This window comes from Netta rufina (assembly GCF_964035555.1).
Source record: "Netta rufina genome assembly, chromosome: 2".
NCBI lineage: Eukaryota > Metazoa > Chordata > Aves > Anseriformes > Anatidae > Netta > Netta rufina.
The window spans coordinates 123,751,880-123,771,675 of record NC_140124.1 but is presented as its reverse complement, the minus strand read 5'-3'; the positions used below and the strand labels follow the sequence as shown (position 1 = coordinate 123,771,675).

General features: G+C 38.1%; 1 protein-coding gene across 1 annotated transcript in view; it reads right to left on the bottom strand.

Moving 5' to 3' along the window:
• The window catches only part of PREX2 (phosphatidylinositol-3,4,5-trisphosphate dependent Rac exchange factor 2), a gene marked incomplete at its 5' end in the record, with an annotated part of 184,759 nt that overhangs the window by 105,509 nt on the left and 59,454 nt on the right, over positions 1–19,796 (bottom strand). The window contains 4 exons of the mRNA XM_084282243.1: positions 1,222–1,366; positions 4,637–4,786; positions 15,090–15,193; positions 16,879–17,012. Coding sequence (XP_084138369.1) covers positions 1,222–1,366; positions 4,637–4,786; positions 15,090–15,193; positions 16,879–17,012 — 533 coding nt within the window. The remainder of the gene's footprint in view (positions 1–1,221; positions 1,367–4,636; positions 4,787–15,089; positions 15,194–16,878; positions 17,013–19,796) is intronic.

The window sequence follows — 19,796 nt, the reverse complement described above, 5'->3', positions numbered from 1 at the left end:
ATAGACAAATTTGACTAGACAGTCAAATATAAGAAAATCCCAGGCACACCTACTGCACCTACACAGGGAAGATATCCTCTGAAGGCAGACCATAATTGCAGCATGACAGAACAGTAGGCCTGTTATTTCTGAGACGTCCTGAGCACATAAACAAAGCATATAGTGCACATCCAAGAAATACCAAGTTTATTTCACAGTAAATCTGATGCAGTTCAGAGATATCAATTTTATGGTACATAAAATATTTCCATGTCTGTTAAAAATCAAAATAGCAGTTTAGTGAGGCAGTGCAACATCCACATTAATGGGTTTTAACTATTGACCCACAGACAAGCAAAAGCATAGTTTGGAAGGATCCACTTCAAAGATGGAATAGAAAAGCAAACTTTTGACAGTCAGTTTAAATGTTTTACATGGCTCCATACCAGGAGCATGTTGTTTATCTCCTTCCAACAGTCGCTCTAAGGAGATGATTCAATCACAACTCAATAATTAATCTTAATCCTCATTTCAACTCTCACCAGCTACATGACTTTGGACAGTACCTGAAAATCTCTTATTTCGTTTCCTCTTTTGAACACAGCAGTGAGGATCTTCATCACAATGTGCTTGTGTAAAACAATCACTGTACTATAGAAAAATACTCCATGCTAATCTGCCTTACAGTCAGATGAAATAAGGGATAAACTTTCTGCCCCAAAAAATGTTTTTCTGTAACGTATGTAATATCATGCTACCTATTGCTTTCTCCTCCTTGTGCATTCAGTCTCCTTAAGCCATAGGTACATTACGACATTCTAAAGATTCTCCTCTTAACAGGGTTTAATTTTTAAGCATATAAATTGCCTTTAATAACTCGATACCTGATATTCAGACAAGAGGAGAAGGGAACAGTTTTAGAGTCAGATTTTTAAAGTGGATTAAAGCAAATTTGGCACTCTAAAATGCATCAAAAACAGTTGAGAATTATTTACCTAAAGAAACAATTTTATTTGATGCATTTTCTATGTTCAACATGCCTTTGCAGCCTTGGCCCTTTAAAAAGGTATTTTGGGATTTGAGTACATATCCATAAATTTCAGGCAGAACAATTTACATTTTGGCTAAATTCTGGGAGGCAAATAGTCCTAACAGACATTACAAATAAAGTGTGGTTTTCATAAAATCCCAAAGAAGATATAAAAGCTGCTTAAAAATCATGCTATAAAATGCATGTAATACCTTCCAAGAAAGCACTTGGGGAAAGTGGTTAATTTCCTCTTCCTGTCTTTGATGAGATTCCCTTGTTTGCACATCATTTTGTATAGTCTTTCTCCTTGCTCAGAGATCATCACCCAAGTGTCTTGTTCCATGCCCAATTTTAAACCTGTCAAAAATACAATAAAATTTTATGAAGTGATACCGTCATTATATTTCAGTCTTCAACAGAATAGACAATACTAATATTCTACATATAAAAAAGTAAAAGGAGGTTTTTCCATTATTTTGCTCAGAATCAAGATCTATTTATGAACATCTAACCTTCATAAAGCATAATCAAATGATATCTATAAATTCCTCACAGTGAAGTCAAATTGTTACTGAAAATGTACACCTATACTAACATCAATTTTGATATTGCAGTAATAAATATTAATGCTGTGATTTTCAATGACTTCAGCATATGAATGTTCAGAAAGAAGGAGTCTTCACAAATTTAAAGTAAAAGGTCCATATTTTTACTCTTGTCATCTGATAATAAAAATTCTCACATTTTCACAAAAATTTTCACAAACATTTTTCAGTTTTTCAATGAACTGTAACTAATTATCTCTTGTATACTTGTTAGTTTCATAGAGGATTAATTTAGCCCTTTTCCACAAAGTCACATGCACAACTTGATTTTTATTTTTGGGGGGACTTTCTCAACAACCAAAATCTATCGAGGGGGTTAGTTAAACATTTCTTCTTATTTTTTCCTGTTTTTCTTCTCAGGAAAATCATTACATTTTCTGAATAACAGATGATTGAAAACAGTTCTTGTTGAATTATGTATCATATTGGCCCCTCACAGAAGCTTGTTCTCCCAATGAATACCACAGACCTTCATAACCCATGTATTTTCTCTATAAACCATCTTAATTCAGGATAAAACCACACATTTCAGGAATGTCACATATATATGTTCTCAGCTTCTCTCTAGATTTGCACATTTCTAAAATTTTAGCTATATATAATCAATATGAGTAGTAGTCTGCCACTTCTATAATTCTGAAGAAAAAAAAAAAAAATGTAACATGGCATAAGAAAAAGATAACAAATTGGTCTCGGATACAGAAGTGTCTCTCATTACCCACGAACTGGTTAGTGGTAATGCCATACAAACATAAAACCTGACTTATTCCCAGGAAAAGAAAATCTAGCCAGTATACTTCTTTTGGAGCTAATAGGACATTGATGTTTTTATTTGTACTGACTGTTTGAATCATCAGCAGCATCACAGCACCATCAGCCTTGATGGTTCACCAATTAAAAAAAAAAATCTAACCTTTTGAATGCTTCAGATGGTTACATGAAAGCCCCTAAACTGAAAGAAATACTTCCCAGCAAAAAGTTTCCAATTTGGCTTGATTTCTCTTAGCAAAGAAATAAAATCTATAAAGCGGTCCTAGTTATTAATTCAATAACCACTGAAATTTCTGTTAAAGTATTTCACCTGGGGCATCCTCTCCCTTCTGTTCAGCTTCTGCTTTATGAAGTCCAAATAACGGCATAGGTTGAGCTTCCCTAAGTACATTGAATCTCCAAATCTCCCAATACTAATGGTCCAGAAAGCTCCAGCTACATGGCATACTCAAGCTGTATTTCCATGACACATATTCTTTATTGGTGATCACTGCTATCCATGGTTCTGCCTGAGATGTGGGGTCCACAGCACTGCTGTGAAGGAATGTGTGGGCAGGTCCTGCCACACCGTGCAGTAAGGAGGCAGTGACTCAAACAACACCCGCTCATAGCCCAAGAGATTTGTAAAGTGTGTACATTTGACTTAGCTGGTGTCTCACTTGCAAAGGAGACAAAGCACTGTTCTCACATGTGCAGTCACTTAGACCTCAGTGTAATTGTCTATAAATACATACTCGCATGAACAGGCTCCACGCCTTATTAAGTAAATATACAATTTAAGCATCTTTATGTTCACAGTAAATAGGAAAATGCTTATAGCTACATTCAGATACAATATTTGAATTCCAAAAATGTATCTGTTTAGTTCCTGAGTAATTTGGCAACTTGCCTGCAATTAAGTTGATATATCCCGCATTGTTTATACAGATGTTTTGAAAAATGGTGTCAAGCTGAGGCAGGGAAGGTTTAGGCCAGACATCAGGAAGAGGTTCTTCACTAAGAGGGTGGTTGCGTACTGGAACAGGCTCCCCAGTGAAGTAGTCACTGCACCAAGCCTGCCTGAATTTAAGAAACATTTGGACTGTGCACTTACTCACGTGGTCTAAAACTTTGGGTAGACCTGTGCGGTTCCAGGAGTTGGACTCGATGATCTTTACGGGTCCCTTCCAACTTGGGATATTCTGTGATTCTATGAAATCTGTTTGTTGTTGTTGTTGTATTTGACATCATCTCTAGCACATTGGTTTTCATTTTTTATTCTAAAATGTTGAGCTTTTAGACCTCTAAAGCAACTTTTTAGCTTTTCCACTATTAATTCTTGAAGGCACTGTTAATTAGCCAGGGCTCAGACATTCTAGTTGAACCTCTGGTCCTACAGCAGATGTTATACAAACATCCAGTATTCAACTTAAAAAGACCAAAGAAAGTATTCTTATCCTCCATTTACAACAAAGGCACAAAACAATGGCTACTGAAACAGGACACAGAAAATCTACACTAACCAGGAACAGAAACACAGATCTGACTACAAGGTCATATTTTCTTTCAGTACTGAGGCTCCATACATCCTCACTGATTAGGATATTTTAGCTTGCAAATGAAATTAGCTCCAGAAGATGATGATGCGTCATCTATTCTGTGCTGGGTTCACCTTCGATACACAAGGTTATTTGTGGTCACATTAGAGATCAGGATTATATTTCAGCCAAGTATTCTTCCACCTTAATTCAGTGATTCAAAAGACAGTTGTTTGCAATGGTGATTTGTTACTTTCTTGGATGGGAAGAATGGATCAAAGATGTGGTTGTGGGTGTATTCTGTACCATTTCATGTTGAATCATCTGCATGAACTTAGAAAATCTGTTTATTTCAGCACTTCAAATTTCCATTCACAAAATGTATACAGACCCCAAAAGGCATTTAGGATAGACCCTCATTTACCACAAGCCACAACATTTCACAGGCCTCAGTAAAATTATGATAATATTTTCTGGTTGAGGATAAGCTGAAAAATCTTAGATGAAATCATCTTCCCATTTACAAAATGACATTCACTACCAACACACATGATTCAAGTCATTATGTCCTTCCCAGTACTAGTTTGATTTATTTTTTTCCAAGCTGTTATTCATAAACCTTCAGTTGAACCTGATACCACAAGTTTGCCTAGCAGCTGTTTTGCTTTATATCTCAACATAAAAATACAGCATGGCTTTCTGGCACAGCAACATAAGGAAGTTTATTAACCTACCTTTTCGTCTCTCTCGCTCTTTCAAAATAGCTTCCAGCCATTCTTGCTTCTCTTCAGGTGTTTTTGCCATGCACACAAACCATTTGTTCTTTGCTGTGTTGTGGATCTTCCAGCCATTAATGACAGTGTGGCCACTGCTGTGATAGTCAGCTGGGAATAGATAAATTGGCTTAAAGAACAAAAACTCTTAAAAAAGAAATAGGTAATATATTTTAAGAACACCTTCTATTGTTATGCGTAAAACTCATGAAATACAGAATAAAATAGAAAGAAAAACAGAACAAATATAAAGAATGTAAAATTATCTGTGCTGATTGTGAACTGTTATAACTTAATGAGCTATATTTTTTACTTCTAGTAAACTTAATGTGTTTTTTATAATGTGAAAGGGAATTGCCTGGCATATGGGAGCCATCAACCCTGAAGGTATTCAAAAGATGTGTAGATGTGGTGCTTAGTGATATGGTTTAGTGATAGACTCAGCAGTGCTAGGTTAATGGTTGGACTTTATGGTCTTAGAGGTCTTTTCCAACCTAAGTGATTCTATCGAAGAAGGTATGAATTCAGTACTAAAACAAGCTGAGCCCTCCTAAAAGAAAAGATCACTGTATTTAGAGTACTTTTGTTTGTGTTAAATAAATAATTCAATAAAAACCAGCATTGTGGTTTTGTACCTAAAAGTATTCAGAGCTGCTCTGCTGATTGAATGATTTACTACTAAGTTTATAAACGGACCAAATATACAGTTACGGAAATGCAATTTTGGTTTGAAGAGTAAGCAAATCATAAATATTTGATACATTTTCACTGATATTTGATGCATTTTTACTTGCTATCTGAATAAAGAAATATATATATACTTAGTGATTACACAAGCTGAAATATTAAAAAAAAAAAAAAAAAAACAACTATGACTTCAAAAATATGCATAACCAAATGTGTAATTTTTGAAATATGTTCCTAACAACCCTAATTTCAGTGTGCATATAGTGAGAGAGAGGTAACAATTGCTGCTGATGTTCTTAAACTTAATTAAACAAAAAATCTTGAACTTCTGCCTCTTAGCATGTAAACTGCTATGCTATAAAAAGCAGACCATTTACTGCTTTTTACTCCTTCTTGACTTACATGACATTTGATTTTAACATGCTAGTCTATAAATCTTATTCAGAAATTAGCTAAGCAGACTTCCTCTCTGAAACTGACACCCCTGCGTGAATATCCTTCAATAGGATTAGATGCAACTCCTGGGGGAAAATTCATGAGGCATAAATGGCCTATGAAGCAAATACATTTTTTTGCATAAAAGACAGATTAAAACTAGAACTAGCAACTATTGTACAAATTATTACAAAAATCAGAAGGTCAGCATTCTCTCACCAAAAACTTTCATTATGAGGCAAGAAAGTCCTGGGGCCAGCCCTGAACTACTGTAATAGCTGCAGACCTCTTTACTTTGTAAATACAGCTTCATAATTCAGCCCTGTTTTGTATAATGAGATGGGATTTTCTGAAACTGAAACCCTTGCTGAAATGCCTGCTACAATTTATCATAAATCTCAGCAGACATGCTAGTATCCTTTCAATAACTCTGCATTTTAATAAGATGGAAAGCAGCCAAGTTTTGTACAGTGAGCTGGGAAATGTCAGGAACTACTAGAAAATCATGAGACTGATGGCTGATTTCTAAACCAACAAAATTTTCTCATACTCACAAGAATATAAGCACAAGCAAGTGTAAACTACCCATCATATCCTTCATGCACCCTCAGAAAACCAAAAAAAGTCAGTGAAAAGAAAGAAGCCTCAGACAGAAGCTATCAGCTGACAGATTGCAGCCTTCTGGAGATCAGAGGCAGGAGGGCTGCTGGAGGAAGGAAAGTTAAGGTCCCTCTGTATTATTTATGCATGGACTTAAAAACCTGGCAATAAAGCATTAGCTGTGCTTTTTTGTTTACTCATTTTTAAGTTGCAGGTTAATATGTATTAAAAATAAAATCCTGTGGTCTTTGTTTCTATGCATCTGTCATCATAACACCCTTGTTTGGCAGGGAAATATTATGATCACTAATGCAGAGAACCATGGCAGTTATAATTGTGGCAAAAGATGTATGTCAAAAAGTACAGCTCAGACTCATACATGGCTTTAGACACAGATATTTCATTCTGGACAGAATTTTGGTACTAACTTAGTTTTTCTCCAAAATTGGCTCATCTAGCCACTTGAATATCCCAGTGTACAGATGGCTTTTCAAACACATAGCTCGCTTGGCTGCCGAGGTTCTGTAACTGCATGACCCTGAGCACTGACAGTGTGATAACACGTTTATCTCGTGCCATTACAAACTCACGGAATTCTCTGAAAAGCCCGATTAGCTGGGTGCTAAGACTGCTGAATGTTACACAGATGGCAATGAGTTAAGGTGGATGAAAACTGGTAGCTGTCAGCAAATTTTGCAATAGTAACCCACTATTGTGATGCCCCGGCTTGACTCAGCCTTTAACTACAACATCCCTGCTTTCTCTTCTGCTCACTGTGTTCCCCAAGATTACAATGCCTCAAGCAGTACGTCCTGCCCAATACTGCTGGCACAGTCATTTTCTGCTCAGCATTCCAGCATTCTGCTACCATCCCATATGATCTCACACCACTTTTGGACTGGCTACTGGACAAAATCTGATCAAAATCTGCACAGATGTTGTCTGGCTGGCCAGCCAGGAGGTGTGCATGGGCCAGCTGCACAGGAAACACACACACTCTTCACAGAAAGGCGATCACATCTGCCAGTCAGGCTAAGGGAAGGATTTGCAAACCTGACTTTATGGTTAGAGCTGAAAGAAGAACATGAGACTTTGAGATGTTCCATGTAAAGCCTAAACAAGCATGCTTAACAAATCATCAAACTTCTAACTTCCCAAGAAAAGGTGATGAAAGATGACATCATCTTCTAATGATATTCTGTAATACATTAAAGCTTGCAATTTGAACTTTACTATGTTGTTCAAAATTCAAGACTCAAAGCTTTGAGGGATGCATACCAAGCAATTGGTTACAGCCATATGCAATAGAATTTGTTTCTCCACTTAAAATAAATAAATAAATAAATAAAAATAAAAAAATAAATCCATATTTAAGGACTTCTAAGTTTCAGAGACTCTGGGTTCTTAGGAGCACCAATGCTCAGGAACATCAACCACACAAGCACATAGTTGCTGCATAATCTCAGTTCCTTTCCAACTCCTTACATTTTTTCATTCAGTTCCTGGTTGTTACTATTATGTTGTGTTTTTTTTTCTGTTTCATGCTTCATTTCAAGACAACAGGGAGCAGAATTAAAATAGTATAAAATACAATAAATCTGGTATTTCCTAAGTCTCAAGTGCTTGTCTTCATAAACTAGTTAACACTCATCTAATGACTGATTAATGCCTTCAGCAATACACTTTTCTCTCAAAATTAAATTTTAAAAACTGAATAAAGAAAAAAAAAAGATACCTAACAATACCATCAGAATATATGCACCTTTCTAATAATCACAAGTGGTTGTATAGCCACATTGGCTTAAGAACACAAATAGTCTGCCCTGGTAATTAATATGCAATTCACTTTAATCAATGCAGTTGAAAAAGCAAAGTGCTTCATGATGTTGGGAAAAAAAAAAAAAAAAGTTTTCACCAATTCACCAATTTACTGCTCCGACAAAGCTTGAGCATCAAAGCTTCTCCACCACAGAAATATTTCTTTTTAGAAAAACTTTATTAATTTTTGTATGCATGTCATTAGCATGACAATAAACCACACTAGGAATCTGTTTTCCTATCTCTACCTCTATCTCTTTTCCTAGCTCTACTTACTAGCTGCAGAGATTACATTCCTAGATCTATCAATGCTGACAGCAAACATACTCAGTTACCCAGACCCCTGAAGTTCTGAGGTTCCTTATACCTAAAGAGCAGATGATCCCAAAAGTTACAGTAAACAACTTTAATGCTTACAAAAGCCCCATGAATAATACATGACAAAGGGTCATGCATAGCTATGAAAATATAAGCACTATGCCCCTAAGAGCTTGCACTCTAAATTAAGAATTATGGAAAATGATAGATAATTAAGGAGAGGAAAATACCAAAAAAGCACATGCAAAGCTAACATGAATGAGGCTCAGAACAGATTGCTACACTTGGGAATGAAATAAGGCAAAAAGAATGCAGCAGACTATTACTGGGTTACAGTTCAAATGTGAATGATTACATGAGATGAGAAATGACATCTGGGTGCCCCAAATGAGAACAGTACAGAAACCAAGACACAAGAAGGTTAAAAACGAGCATCATGGTATGGGTGAAAGAAGTATCAGCATAGAAATATGAAGAGTGAATTTCTGGCTAAAAGGAAGGCAAACAGGTGAAAAGGGGGGGGAGGGGAGGTATACCAGAAAAGCAAAGAAGGCTGCCACATACCAGTGAAATGACACAAATATTTCCATATTTTAAAAAGAACCACAGAAAGCAGAGACGAAGCAGCAATAATTACAATAAAATACTATTTTAGAATATTGGACAAACAGAAAATGAGAAAGCAGGAAACCTGGAGATGGGGAAAAAGAAGAGGTAAGAATAATACACGAAACAAAATAATAATAAAAAAATGAATTAATGTCTTGCAAGTGTGGAAAGTGTGGATTTTAGAAATGTTGCAAAAATCAAAGTGACAAGATTTGATATGATGCAGAAGAGGAAGTGGGAAGGAAGGAAGATGGCTTTCAGTATTGTTTTCAAGGCTATAGGAAATGGGAAGGGTTGCTAAATTTCATTTTGCTGGAGGAAATTAGACTACTGGTTTAGAGTGAAGAAGGAGATAATTTGTGTTCAGCTAAATTTTACTTGAATATTCACTGAGGATGAAGATGAATGGGCAGGAATAAAAATGGACAAAGTAAACAAGACCAAGGAATGGAAAGCTAGAACAACCAACTGAAGAAAGTTACAGCAAACTTGAGAAATACAGGTGAAACGGAGGATGGAAGCAATATTTGCTAAAGACAATACTTAAAGCATGCCAATATGTGGAATTGGAAACAATAAAAGAAAATGCCATAAAGTCCTTCATTCATCAGGAAGATGGTCACTGCAAGTTTCTGTGGCCACAGTAACATCACCAGTTTTAAGTAAAGAGACAGCTGATTGGTTTTCTATGAAAAAGAATTTTCAAAGCCATAGAAAATTGGAAAGAAAAATCTGTTTTCCAGAAAAGATATATGAAAATCAAACAAGAATGGAAAAAAGTGGAAAATACATACTTATACATACATACTACACTATACTTATTCAAATACATACAACAAGTGGAAATGCATACTTATTGTCAAGTCTGAGAGAAGACCACATGCATATAACAACAAAATCAGAAAACCTAGGTCACATGGTAACGGAAACATGAAAACTATCTTTTATTTCTAATGTGCATACAAGGAAGCTGAAGGAAAATAAATGGATGGTAGTAAATAACAGGTGATATAAAAGACCAAAATATTCAATTGTCTTTTTTACATAAGCAAAATGCTAACTGAGGTTTCATATTTCTCACAAATAAGACTAACAACTAGATGGGAATACAAACTAGAAAATGGAAATAGCAGGCTAAATTATGTTCAAGTCAGTGAGGCCTGATGAAATTCAATATAGTCCATTTACAGAAACCTCTACTAACAATTTGGCCTGGTGAAGGACATAGCCCAAGCAGATGTCAAAGAATTACTGTGAAATTTGTTCTATAAAACAAAGAAAACCTATCAAGCGTGACCCTTGCTATACCTTTTATTTACCATTTTCCAGTAGTTTTATCGAGAAATCAAATGGTTTGTTTATGGAACCAAAGCAAGGAGAATTGCAAGAACTCCAGGGAACAAAGTATGAATTCCAAATTCCTAAGAAATTGTAGAAAGAGTTGGTCTTCAGTAAAATAAAATTTAGTAGAGGTAAGAAAGCAATTATTAGTAATTACCCATATACACTAATACAGTATAGAATATGATGGGATAGATAGCAGTACTGCACAAAAGGATCTGGTGGTACACTAGATCAATAAAGTATTAAAAAAAAAAAAAAAAAAAAAAAAAAAGTGAAGCCAAGCCGTTGTGGGATTACTAATAGACAATCCATGTACAGCAACAATTATTCTGTAATTATTCTGTTCTACTTGGCACCAGCAAAGTTTCAGCTCTGGACACCATTTAATACAAAAGAGGCAGACAAACTGGGGGAAAAAAATCACCAAAAGACACAAAAAATAATAAAAATGTAGAAAACATGGCACATGAGGCACATGACAAAAGGTTGAAAGACTTACAAAGAAGAGATGGAAGACAGACCTAAGAGCCTTCCAATAAATAGAATGGTATTCAGACTGTTCTCTATACAGTAGAGTAAGTGAACTATTTTGAAAACAAATAAACACAAAATTACTAGAAAAAAAAATCCTCACTTGTAAGAAATATTTAACTTCTGTGAAGAACTGAAGCAGCTTATTTAAGCTGTACAATACTTGTTATTTCGGTTCATTTTTAAATAGAAGTTGCTTTCATAAATGCTTGGGATCTACAGTAGGGAAAATGCTTGGGATCCACATATGGGGAAAATCTAATGCTGTTTTAAAATCAAGACAAGTAATAGATAACTTGCTGAAATTTCCTTCAGACATATATCTGCAACGCCATTACAAGTTTATTTTTCATTTTGTTTTACATTAAACAGCCCCAAATATTTCAGGCTTTCTTTAGTAATTATGAGGAAATAATAATCAGGAGGAAAAAAAGTTTCAGAAAACTCAAGATTATAAAATAAAAAGTAACATTTATAGAAATATTTGGGGTTTTCATTTCTCTAATGTTTGTCAAGACAATTTCAAGCAATCATATGGATTATATCCCTACAGCTACTTTGAAAAACTTCCTTTTTCTTAAATACTTTTATTACAATTTCAGCATTTGTAGTGTTTGAGGTTTCATTCCAACAGAGGTAACTTTCCCATCTGCTTGTACAAATACATCACATTCCTAGGGATAACCTATCTAGCAGTGCTGTAATGCTGTAAAGTGAAGTTAAATATACAATTTCAGTTCAGCAATAAATGTCACCTTATTTTATTACTCATAGAATCATAGAATCATAGAATATCCTGAGTTGGAAGGGACCCTTAAGGATCATCAAGTCCAACTCTTGACACCGCACAGGTCTACCCAAAAGTTCAGACCATGTGCCTAAGTTCACAGTCCAATCTCTTCTTAAATTCAGACAGGCTCGGTGCAGTGACCACTTCCCTGGGGAGCCTGTTCCAGTGTGCAACCACCCTCTCTGTGAAGAACCCCCTCCTGACGTCCAGCCTAAATTTCCTCTGCCTCAGCTTAACCCCGTTCCCGCGGGTCCTGTCACTAGTGTTAATGGAGAAAAGGTCTCCTGCCTCTCGACACCCCCTTACGAGGAAGTTGTAGACTGTGATGAGGTCTCCCCTCAGCCTCCTCTTCTCCAGGCTGAACAGGCCCAGTGACCTCAGCCGTTCCTCGTACGTCTTCCCCTCCAGGCCTTTCACCATCTTCGTAGCCCTCCTCTGGACACTTTCCAACAGTTTCATGTCCTCTTTATACTGTGGTGCCCAGAACTGCACACAGTACTCAAGGTGAGGCCGCACCAGCGCAGAGTAGAGCGGGACAATCACCTCCCTTGACCTACTAGCGATGCCGTGCTTGATGCACCCCAGGACACGGTTGGCCCTCCTGGCTGCCAGGGCACATTGCTGGCTCATATTCAACTTGCTGTCTACCACGACCCCCAGATCCCTCTCTTCTAGGCTGCTCTCCAGCGTCTCATCGCCCAGTCTGTACATGCAGCCAGGGTTTCCCCGTCCCAGGTGCAGGACCCGGCACTTGCTCTTATTGAACTTCATGCGGTTGGTGATCGCCCAGCTCTCCAACCTGTCCAGATCCCTCTGTAAGGCCTTTACACCCTCATTCGAGTCCACAACTCCTCCAAGTTTGGTGTCATCAGCAAACTTGCTCAAAATACCCTCTATTCCCACATCCAGATCGTTTATAAAAATATTGAAAAGTACCGGCCCTAAAATGGAGCCTTGAGGGACCCCACTGGTGACCGCCCACCAGCCTGACGCAGCCCCATTTACCATAACCCTTTGGGCCCTGCCCGTTAGCCAATTGCTCACCCATCGTATGACGTTTTTATTTAGCTGTATGGTGGACATTTTGTCCAGTAGGATCCTATGGGAAACCGTGTCAAAAGCCTTGCTGAAGTCCAAAAAAATCACATCAGCTGGTTTCCCTTGGTCCACCATACGGGTGATCTTATCATAAAAGGAAATCAGGTTAGTTAGGCAGGACCTACCCTTCACAAACCCATGCTGGCTGGGACCAATGACTGCTTTGTCCCCCAGGTGCGCCTCAATAAGACCGAGAACCAACTTCTCCATGACTTTACCAGGCACTGACGTGAGACTGACAGGCCTGTAATTGCTAGGGTCTTCTTTCTGACCCTTCTTGAAAATTGGCACAACATTTGCCAGCTTCCAGTCTACCGGGACCTCTCCAAATTCCCAGGATCGTTGAAAAATAATTGAAAGAGGTTCCGCGATGACATCCGCCAGCTCTTTCAGCACCCGGGGATGAATCCCATCCGGACCCATGGACTTGTAGGGATCCAGGTGGAGTAGCAAATCCCGCACACGTTCAGGGTCAGTTGGGAGTTTGTCATCCCCACCGTCCCGGCCCTCCAGCTCAGGACACCCTGGGTCCCGAAGCCCATCATCGGCATTGAAGACAGAGGCAAAGAAGGCGTTAAGCGTCTCTGCTTTGCCTACGTCATCGTCTGTGAGGAGACCTTCCCTATCAAGGAGCGGCCCTATGTATTCTTTAGTTCTCCTTTTTCCATTTACATACCTAAAAAAAACCTTTTTATTTTCTCTCACAGACACAGCCAGCTTCAACTCTAGCTGTGCTTTGGCCACTCGAACTTTCTCCCTACAAACACGAACAGCATCCCTGTATTCTTTCCATGACGCCTGGCCCTCCTTCCAGTAGCGAAACACTCTCTGTTTCCGCCTAATCTCCATTAGAACATTCCTGGTCAGCCACGCCGGCCTCCTTCCCCGCCTGCCTGACTTGCAATATTTTGGAATTGCCTTATCTTGTGCTTCTAGGAGGCATCGCTTAAAGAGTGACCAGCACTGGTGGACATCGAGGCCTTCAAGAGCAGTTTCCCAGGGGACCTTGCTGACTAGTTCCCTGAGCAGCCTGAAGTCCGCTTTCCCCATATCTAGGGATGAGGTTTTGGTGGCACTTTTCCTTCTGTCACCGTAAATTTTGAACTCAACCACTTCATGGTCGCTATGACCGAGGCGGCCACCAATCACCACATCTCCCACCAGACCCTCTCTGTTTTCTAGCAACAGGTCTAGGAGGGCACCTTTCCTAGTTGGCTCCGTTAGCACCTGCACCAAGAAGTTATCATCTAGGTGCTTCATGAACCTCCTGGACTTGCTCGTGTCAGCCGTGTGGCACTCCCAGTTAACGTCCGGCAAGTTGAAGTCCCCCATAAGGACAAGGGGAGTTAATCTTGAGGCCTCTCTTAGTTCTGTAAAGAATAATTTATCGGCGCTATCGTCCTGGCCAGGTGGTCTGTAATAGACTCCCACACCGACATCCCCTTTATTCGTTCGTCCCTTGATCCTTACCCAGAGGCTCTCAACTTTGCCATCGCCGACCTGAAGTTCCACACAGTCCAGCCCCTGCTTCACATACATCGCCACCCCACCACCTCGCCTACCCTGCCTGTCCCTCCTGAAGAGCCTGTAACCATCTATCGCAACACCCCAGTCACAGGACTCATCCCACCAGGTTTCGCTTATGCCGATGATGTCGTAGTTGCGGGACTGGGCCAGGACTTCTAGCTCATCTATTTTATTCCTCATACTGCGTGCGTTTGTGTAAAAGCATTTCAAGTGCGTCTCCTTACACTCAGCACCTTGTGGATCTGACCAAAGGACCTCACTGGCACACAGCCCCTCTGATTCTAGCGTACCATCCCTTAGGTCTTCACCGGCGCGCCTGGTTTTAGCCCCTTCCCCCTTCGACTCTAGTTTAAAGCCCTATCTATCAGCCCTGCCAACTCCTGACCAAAGATCCTTACCCCTCTCCGAGAGAGGCGCATCCAGAGGCGCATACTCTGTTTATGTTAGTGTAAAACGGTCATCTATGACTGCCCAGCTAGTAAAGTATGGAAGCAGTGAAGTGTCACAGAAGCAGAGTTTTGATAAGAGCACTTTTAAAGTAGCATTTTATAATTTCAAAGTACTAGAAGCCTCCATCCTCAAAGAAACCATGAAGCTTCATTTGACTTATCACCCTGAAAGACTACTTTAGTAAATTAGCAGCTAAAATATACTCACCTGTTCCATCATCTACATTCTCTACTTCCATCACTTCTGTGTTTATTCTGCCCCGAAAAAGGTAACGATGGCCATCAGTAGATGCTTTGCTGTTCTTCAGTCGCCTGATAAGAGAAAGAGATGATGAGCAAGTCACCCACAACATTGTGTTATGTTTCTGTATTGCTACTTGTACATGTAGCATCTAAAGGAAACTGTCAAGGTCACAATTCATTTATACATGTCTAATCAAATTGTCCCATTCCTGAATGGGCCACTGCTGATGCTAAAGCAAAGATGCCAACTCTGGCAAGACTAAGCTTCAAACTGGTAGATGACAAGAGTTTATCAGCAAAGCCTCGCTCTAAATGTCCTGTTCCAACACTTTGATACTTACATGCCACACTCTGTCATTAAAGACAAAATAATGCACTGGGAGGACGTGTCCTCCTAGCTGGTTTAGCCTCCTTATATTTATAAAGAAATTCAATACAAGATTAGCATGACTGAAAAAATGAAATAACACTTTTGGATGTAAATCTTGCCCTACACACACGTACATGTATGTTAGCCTCATATGTGGCACTTATGCATGGAAGAACTATGAACACATTTTTTCTTCTACACATAAAAGTTAACCAAAAATTGTACTTAAGAATTTCTGGTATTTTGGAGGCAGTCAAGGCCTTTTGAGACTCCCAGTCCTAAGCAGCTTTTCTCACATAAGATAAACCAGAGATGATTTTCTGTCCATTTCAGCCCATAATGATAATTGATACTGTATTTCAAACAAAAGTCAGTTCCTGAGAATTAATGATCATCTGAGTTCTGACCTTCCCTCACTCCAGAGAGATACTAATCTTCAGAAAACGACCTGCCTCTCAATCATTACTGTCTGAGTAACTCCATTATATTATAAGCTGCTTATTCAAAAACTGAATGATATATTTTTAAAAAATAGCAGCAAATATAAAGGTTCAGTATATTTTTTCTTTCCAAAGTGAGTTAAATCCAGTAATCCTAGAGAACATTTTATCCATGAAACCAAAGCTTAGTGATCCATGTTTATACATGTTATACAACTCTGCAGCAAAAGGATGTTTAAAAATTACATAAAATATATTTTATTTTGGCAGGGGTATTAGAGAACATTTCCAAGGTCTATTATGTTTCCAGGAATCTACCAAGGATCTAGCAATATGCGTATTCAGTGGCTACTGAAAGCAGTTTCTGGATCAAAGAAAGAAACTCAAGCAGTTTAAAAAGGGACACCTGTACACAGAATCCTTATTCCTCAGAAGCTTAAGAGCACTGAATGAACATTAACTGCAGAAGGTTGTTGCTGACCTACAGAATTACTCCCTGCAATGCAGCAAGAAGCAGCATTCTGGCTCTTTTCCCTGATTAGAAATACAAAGACTTGAAACACTTGAAACTTTAGAGACTAATTTTACAGCATAAGCTACAATCCTAATGTGTTTAACTAAAAATTCAGTCTGTTTACCCTTCCTAGAAGAGCGTGAGACCACCACATAGTACCTGTTGTGGAAGTCTGATGAAACAGATTCCTTCTCCCTCTATTTCACCATTTGGTTTCTGCATTCCTACAATTTTTTTCCAATGTTTAAATTAAATGCAATTCTTACTGGATGAAGGGTTTCCTCTGAAAATACTTAGGTTTATATTGCAATTAACTACAGTAAACACTTTTGTATTGTTCAAATGTTGTTAAGAAAAAGCATACAGAGAACTAGTTCTACTGTAAGAAAAAAACACAAATGATTTTTCAAAGTATAAATGGACCATTTACCTATGCTTTTTTTTGCAGTAGACCAAAAGGTTATCAAACAGAAAAAATATCCGCTCTTGAATATTTCCTGCTGAGATTTTCAGAAGTAGTCCACTCCGCAGCATTTCTGTGCATGTGTCAGTGATGTTGGACCCCTAAAATTAATGGGAAAGTGATCAATCATTTTTGTTTTGTGTTAACTGAAGGATTCTGTAGTAAGAAAGGACAGAATTTCTTACGCAAACACAATTCTCTGAAAACACCAAGACTAAAAGTTATGGTAATTTCTCACATTTTAACTAAATAATAATTTCTAATGTTTACTTAATAATGTTTAACACCAGCTTTGTATTCACCAGGTATCATAATTAACTAGGAGAAGGGTTTGTTGCTTTATTGGATGTTTAAGATTCATCATTAAAGTTTCCAAATTATGTCACTTCTGTGCACGAGATCTCTCATGACAAATCAGGCCAACTTTATAGAACAAGTCTTATCCTTTGTGATTTTAATATTTAGTAAGAAAAGTCTGCAAATGAGGCTTTGAAACACATAATCTATGCCAAAATTAATTTGGAAGCTGAGGTAACCTCAAACTTGAAAGTCATTTAATGTATACTTCCATACTAAATTGAGCTAGACAGAATCAGACCAAAAAAAGTAAGGTTTAAAATTTAGGAAAAAATAATAGCGGCATCTACAAGTAAGACTAGCATACTTCTCCTTAACATACTCTGAAGACATCAGAATTTTGTTAATCTTTATATGTTTGGAATGAAATTTCCCATGCCTCATTATTGCTTGAAGCAGATTTTTTTATTTTTTTTTTTTTTATGAAAACAAGGCAGGCATTTTCAACAAACTTAATCAAAAAAAAAGCAACTTTAACAAAGAATAACATTTTTCCAAAAATATTCCTATGACAAATTCCTAGCATTTCAATGCCTTACAAAGATGAATGAACCTCTCAAAGAATCCTGCCTTTAAACCAAGGTGCACTATTTCTGAAAATCATAGAATCATTGAATCATTTAGGTTGGAAAAGACCATTAAGACTTAAGATCATCAAGTCCAAATGTCAACCTTACATTACAAAGTCCATAACTAAACCACGTCCCTAAGCACCACATCTAGACATCTCTTAAATACCCCCAGGGATTACTCAACCACTTCCCAGGGCAGCCTGTTCTAATGACTGTTCGAACCATTTCTTCACCCTTTCCATAAAGAAATTCGTCCTGATATCCAATTTAAACCTCCCCTGGTGCAACTTAGGGTCATTTCCTCATGTGCTATCACTTGTCACCTGGGAAAACTGACCAACACCTACCTCACTGCAATGTCCTTTCAGGTAGTTGTAGAAAGCTATGAGCTTCAGCCTCCTTTTCTCCAGACTGAACAACCCCAGTTCCATTGGCCACCCCTCTTGTCTTGTTTCCTAGTCCCTTCACCAGCTTTGTTCTTCTGTGAACACATTCCAGCAGCCCAGTATCTGTCTTACAGTAAGGGGCCCAAAGCTGAACACAGTACTTGAACACCAGAGGAAGATTACCTCCCAAGTCCTGCTGGCCACACTATTTCTGACAGAAGCCAGGATGCTTTCTTGGCCACATGAGCACACTGATGTTCCCGGTCCTTTTCTGCCAGGCAGCTTTCCAGCCACCCTTCCCCAAGCCTGTATCACTCCAGAGGTTGTTATGACCCAAGTGCAGCACCCAGCATTTAGCTGTGCTGAGTGCCATACAAGTCCATGCTCCTGTGGGACAGTGACCTTCTGTACTTGTTCTATATGAGTCAAGCCATGAAATCCTATTGATAATTATGCATACACCCATGGCTCAAGGAGCTTCCTAATTTCAGACAGTCAACATTCAACCTGCAAAACCTGCAAAAGGCAGGGCTTTCCTTTCATCTACACATGTTCTGAATGACTTTTACTTGCAGTCGCTGTAGTTACTTCCTCTTCTTGATCTAATCACAGCAGCCCAAAGAAAAATGTATTCAATTAAGAGCCAAGAAGCAATCTTGGGTTCCGCTCTCAGCTCTTCATCTTACCATACATCCTTTGTACGTCACAGTCCTGAATATTGAGCAATAGCTCAGACTCTGCTCTAAGGGGAAAGCAGGCTGTTTACAGAGATGATAAGAGAGATTGCACAACTATAACAGTGGAGCATAATTTGGGTCTCTAAATCAAGCAACTTCAGTATCAGTGCTAACTAACCATTCTTGTTTCCACTTAGGATCAAATGAGGCAAAAATGAATGTCATCTCTAGCCACTAAGACAGAATAAACACCAGAAGCTGGTATATTAATTTACAGTTTTATTTGAAACCAAACACTGAAACACCTTAGCACATTCTGTAATATAAATTAAGCATAAATTAGAACTGAATTTAATTCTTGCTGACAACTACAGAAAAGCAAGTTGTTTCTTTCCATTCCATTTCATAGCTTCTGTACATTAAAAAGAGTAATCAATGTTATGCTGCTTTTAAAATTTGTTGGCATTTACTTTTAAAAGGCTGGATTTTTAAAAGGTTTTATTTATTTCCTTGTTTTTACAGAAAAAAAAAATCAGCTGGAAAATTATAATTTTTCTATGTACACCAAATATTTCAGCTTAAGGCTTCAAAACTGTTTCAGCAGTTTCAGTTTTCAACAAAAGGGTGTATTTTTTCATAGAAAGCATTTCATGAAATCATTTCATCTCTTCTTATTGAAATAAAAAAATCATTTTCACTGTAGAAAAGTATAACTTTCTCCCAACAGTCCTATCAAGTTCTGCTAGTATGCCAGAATCATGTCTTAAAATATCATGTTCTATACATATGTTAAATGTATGTAATTCAGGTTACTTGAATTCCTAAGATTTACCTAAGTCATTATTTAAGTTCAGCATTGCAATATCAGAGTAAGTATTATCTGTGTCACATTA